Source organism: Pteropus vampyrus, unplaced genomic scaffold (assembly GCF_000151845.1).
Source record: "Pteropus vampyrus isolate Shadow unplaced genomic scaffold, Pvam_2.0 Scaffold203, whole genome shotgun sequence".
NCBI classification, from domain to species: Eukaryota; Metazoa; Chordata; class Mammalia; order Chiroptera; family Pteropodidae; genus Pteropus; species Pteropus vampyrus.
In genome coordinates this window covers 1278336-1283874 of record NW_011888984.1, presented here as the reverse complement: position 1 = coordinate 1283874, position 5539 = coordinate 1278336, and the positions used below count along the sequence as shown (strand labels likewise).

Here is a 5539-nt window from a genome sequence, read left to right as displayed (position 1 = left end):
GCCTTGGCACCCACACTCGGTCAGTTCCTCCTCCCCACAGCCATTCAATGAAGCCTCATATTTCCATGCAAGCCCCGCCCCCATCAGCACCCAATCGGCTTCTCAGCTCTCCCCTGGCTCCTCCCCTTAGCCCCGCCCACTGAGTCTACAGTTCCAGCGCTTCGCCACGGTTCCGCACCCTGGTTCCACCTGCTCTGTATCATCCACCCATTTCGTTTTCCTCCACTGTCCACAGCCTCTGGCTCCTCCCATCTAGTCCGTTTCTTCCCCAACCCCACCTGGGCCTCGCCCATCCAGGTTCTCACGGACCTCTTCCTAGACCACGCCCCTGACTCCCGGCCCCGCCCCTCTCCCCTCGTCCTGGCCACGCCCCGGGCCCCCATCCCGCACAGGCCTTCGGTCTACCCCGCCCTGCCCCCGCCGCGTCCCCGCCAGGTCTCCGCCCCGTCCCCGCCCCCGTGGTCAGGCCCCGCCCCTGGCACTCACGCTCTCCGCAGGAATTGAAGATGAGGTTGCGGCCGAGGGGCGCTCGCAGGCAGTAGCGCGCCAGGGCGCAGAGCGGAAACTCCTCCTCCTCCTCGCTGTTGGGCGGGCAGCGCTGGGCCACCGCGTAGAGCGCGCAGCCCTCGGTGCTGCGGTCGCGGGCCAGCTGCAGCAGCCACACGGTGGGCCCATCCACCACGTCGCGCCATGCGCGGCACACTGAGCGGCAACGCGTCACCAACGCGCGCGGCGGCACGTGGCTCAGCACCTGCACCAGCAGCTCCGGAGGCAGCGCGTCCAAGGCTATGGGCGGGTCCGGGGGCAGCCGCCGCCGCGAGGGCCGGGCGCCCATCTCCGGCCTCTGGAATCCTGCAGGTTGAGAGGGGTTGGCGGGACAGGGCAGTCTGCCCTCCCTCCACTTCTCCCAGGACGCAAGGTCCCTGTGACTTGACCGTGACCCCACCAGCTCCAATGGACGACAAGGCGACTGCCACGGCCGGGAAAACCCAGCACCTAGTGCCTGCCGCCTAGGGCTCTGAAGGGTGATAGAGGGCGGAGGGCTTTCCCTCTGGGGCAAGACAGCTGGCCATGACTACCAGGACTGCTGACCATGGTTTCCATCTCTGGCCGGCGCCCTTGGGTGAGGCCAAGCACTTTATGTGCATGACTGTAAGTATAATGGAGACAGATGAGAAAAACCTGAGGAGGAAACCATTTCTATCCTATCCCCCAACCTGTCTCAACGCCTCGGGCCTTAGGAATTCATGAACTATCTTCAGCAAAATCTATTTCCTCAATCTCTTCACTGAACATTCTTGTCACCTTCTCGCTCTGACCGGAACCCGCCTCTCCTGTAGCCCTTCCAAATGGATAAATCTCCTCCCTCCTCCGTGCTGCTTCCCGACCAAGCTGTCTCCATCCTCCACCTAAGTCCCCAGCTATGAATCTTGTCATCGGAGTAGATCGTATCCCACCTTATGCACCGTTTCCTGACCCAGATCACTACATCTCACTTCACGATTTTAGCTCCAGGCTCACTGCCACTCCCCCTGTTATCATCATTCTTGGTGACTTTCCATATCTATGTAGGGGACCCTTCCTTCTGCCACCACTGCCTCTCTGGTCCCTGATCTGCTCTCCTCTCAGCCCCTCTCTCCCTGGTCACCCTTGTCTCAATAACCACGGCCTCTCCAGGACTTCAGTCACAGGCATCTCTCTCCACCCTTCATCTCCTCTCTTTCCAGCTCTCCCTCCAGTGCCTCACAATCCTTCCAACCCACTGTGGTCTCCCATCCTTTGTGCCCGCCTCCTTTTCACTTCCCCTCACCCCCTCGAGTCCTCATTCCTAATCTGGTTTATATTTCTTGATTAATCATTAAAAACATGCTTTGCATACACCCTGCCTCCTCTGGCTTCCTCCTACAAGTGACCTTGGTCGAATTCAGCCCTCCACCTACCCTGTGCCTGTACCTACGCAGTTTAAAGTGGCTGAAGGATAATACACAACTCCACTTCAAGTTTATGAACTTGACCCTCAAGCCACTAAAGCTGCCCAGCAATTGGACTACATTTCTCTCATCTGCTAGATAACGACTTCACGCCTCCACTCTCCTCCTTTCACCACACCCGCTTCCACCTCTTCACTCTCCCTTTGCTTCTTATTCTGCAGAAAAAAATGCAATGATGAGAAGCGAACTTCCACAGGCCCCCACTGCCCCATCGACCACCTACCTGTCCTGTGCCCACCCACACGTCTGCAGCTGCACTTTCCCACCACGACTGCCCCTGTGTCCATCAACCCGCCCCTCCCGAGCACTCCAGGCCATGGTCTCACAGTTGTCCCTTCTCTCTGCTGCCTCTTCAGTTTCCCCCTCTGCACTAGATCATTCCCATCAGCCCACACAGTGTCAACTCTCTTAGCTGAAAACAAACCCTCTTGACCCCACCTGCCCTTCCAGCTATGGACCCATTTCTTTGCTCCTCTTTACAAAAAAGTCGTCTATACTCACTGCCTCTGTATTCTCTACAGTTCTCTCTTAAACCTTCTCTAATCAGGCTTTGTCTCCTTCCTCATCCTGAAATGTCAAGGTCACCAGTGACCCTCTTGGGGCTGAGCCAATAGTCACTGTTCAGCTCTCACCTTGCTCAACCTATCAGCAGCACTTGATACAGTGGGGTTACCCCCCCCACCTTCACTTGGCTCGGGCCAGCCCTCTGGACCCCTCCCGTCTGCCTGGTGGCTCCTAGTTGGTTCTCCTTGGCCATTTCATCCTCCTCCCTCTGATCTTGCAATGTCAGGGATCAGCCTTCGAACCTCCAATTCTCCATCAACACTCACTCCCTTGGGGATCCCATCCGTTCTCATCACCTCTCACCTGGACCATCTGTCTCCCTGCTTCTTTTTCCAGTTGTCTTCCTCCTAAGCAACCAGGTCAGGTGTGAGCACCTGAGTCAGGTCCTGCCCCTCCCTGCTCAGAGTTTCTCCTGTGGCTCCATCTCACCGAGGGTGAAGTCAAAGTTTTCACTGTGGCCCACAAGGCCCCCTACCACATGCCCCCTCACTTCCCTGCCCTCATCGCCCCCTCACTCATCGCCTCATTCACACCGGTCTCCATACCCCAGGGCCTTTACACAGGCTGTTTCCTCCACCTTAATCCAGAGGATTTCTTTGCTCACCTCCATACTTCCTTCAGGTCTTTGAGCAAATGTCGACTTCTCCACGAGGTCTTCCCTGGCCATCTTATTTACAATTTCAGAGCCTCATGAGCACCACCTACTCCCCTTTTTCTTATTTTATACTTCTCTAAAGCTCTTATCACCTTTGAACACACCCTGCACCTAAGTATCTAAAGTTTACTTAATTATCTTCTTTATTACCTCCACACTGCAATCACTATGAGGACGAATTGTTGTTTACTTTGTGTACTGTATACCACAGTGTCCATGCCAGTGCCTGACACATAATAAGGGTTCGATAAAGAGATATTAAGTGAACAAATCATCACATTAGAAACCCGCTTCACAGATGAGGAAACCGAGGCACCTTTGTTTAACAAGAACTCAAGTGTTTAGTTCAAGAACTATTGAGAAACTCATTTCATTTCTCCATCAAGGGCAGACCAGACTACTGACAGAAACCTTAAGCATGGATCTAGCCAGCCAGGGTTCGAGCCTCAGCTATATTTCTTGCTAGTTACACGGCCAGGGGCACGTCACTTACCGTGTGCCTGTTTCCTCTTCTGAAAATAGGGATGTTAACAGCACCTACTTCATAAGGTTGTTAGGAGGATGAAATGAGTTAATATTTGTAAAGCACCTAAGAAAAACTGCTGTTGTCTCATAAATAAGGGTGACATTCATTTAAGATTAAGCACTAAATTGTGTTAGCTGCTATTACTACACATCATAAAAAGATGACAAGCAACCATTTAGCTATGATATTTTCATCTGGTGACATCTATAGGGCCCTTTATGCCCCTGTGCTGAGCATCTAAGCTGGATCATCTCAACTGTATTCCATCATCTTTTTTTTAATGGCCACAACAATCCTTGGAGGTTGTCCTGGGTTAAGGTGCTGCAATGATCTAATGCTTATTCTGTTACCCAGTGCCAGTAAGTGCTTGATTCCTGTCAACTGTTACGATGTTTAAAAAAATTGATGAAGGTCTGGTTAAGAAATAAACCTGTCTCAGGCAAGTGGTCTGTGGACAGGGCAAGAAGCCTGACACTCCTTCGCCCCCACTACTAATTGAGTGACTCAATTACCTGTAATTTACGAGCAGGTCCACCAGCCTGCAGGGCAGGATGGGAAACTCACCAGAGTGCAGCTCCCCGGGTCAGTGCTCCTTAGGGATGTGTGGGTCACGGGCCAGCGGGAGATTCTGGAGCTGGGGGTGGCCCCTCACACTTCACCGGGAGCAAAGCCCTTCAAGTGATGTACCCTATGAGCCCTGGGTATACAAAACTCTTGGTTGGGACGCTCTGCTAAAAGATACAAGGTGCCCCATAGCCACAAGTCCACACAGCTGGGTGCCAAACACTGGCTGGGTCAGTATGGGATACGTAAGGCACAGCACCGTCTGCTGCCAGGGTGTTTGGAAGCATGTGTGTGTATCTGGGAGTGGGGGAGGCTGTTTTATTTGTTGTCACTAGTGACTAGTATTCAGTTTTCAGGGACCTGTGATGCTATGGCCGACTGTATCTTCCAAAATGGCTATAATAATACATCCTATCTGTCATGCTCTTCCAAGACTTGACCACTGTCCAGTACGAAGTAGAGTCTACACTCTTCCCCTTGACATGGTCAGGCCTTTGTGACCACAGAAGTGACGTTGCTAAGAAATTTGCGAGGCCAGATTACAAAGAAGGATACGGCCTCTGCCTGATTCTCTCAGGACGTGGGCCCTGGACGCCCTGAGTCCAGCGCTGTGCTGCCGAATGTTTAACAGCTGGTCCTCGGGGCGGGAAAAGGAGTCTAGGTTTGTAATGTTTGCTGACTTTTGCAGTGCCAATATACCGACCATGGCTGACTGCAAGCAACTGACGGGAAGTCCCTGGACAGTGGGGTTGGAAATAGTTGTCCAGGATGGACTAGAGTCGGTGTGAGCCGCTCCAGCCGCTGCCTGACTCACCACTGAAGTCTGACTGCCTCGAAGTCACCAGACGGGAGAGACCGTGGGAAAAGAGAAATGCCCGGAGGTCCCCAACCATTGGCATCCATGCAAGCCCCTAAGAATTGCTTAGCCGAGCCCAGTCAATCCTCATTAAAAAAAATAATAAAGTAAAGGCTATTAAGCCATTGTGTTTTGAGTGGGCTGTTATGCAGCATCAGCTAAATGGAATGATGTTCAGTGACCTGTACCGCGTGGGACTGTTGTAAGAGACGCCTGCGGTCCTGGCAGGATGTCTGGTGCTTGGAGCAACAAGAACATTGGAAGAAGATGTGGACTTGCACACAAGGACACGTTACAGGAAGGGCACATACGCCTGACTGATTCCAAGACTTCTTGCTCTAGGGACTAGAAGTAGCTGAGAACACAGAGGTGGCTTGGAGGCT

At 53.2% G+C, this 5539-nt stretch overlaps 1 protein-coding gene across 1 annotated transcript in view; it reads right to left on the bottom strand.

The window, feature by feature from the left end:
• Positions 1–1717, bottom strand: part of LOC105300228 (F-box only protein 17-like) — a 7523-nt gene extending 5806 nt beyond the window's left edge. The window contains exon 1 of the mRNA XM_023537914.1: positions 411–1717. Within this exon, the coding sequence (XP_023393682.1) occupies positions 411–835 (425 nt within the window). The 5' untranslated portion in view covers positions 836–1717. The remainder of the gene's footprint in view (positions 1–410) is intronic.
• Positions 1718–5539: the final 3822 nt, after the last annotated feature.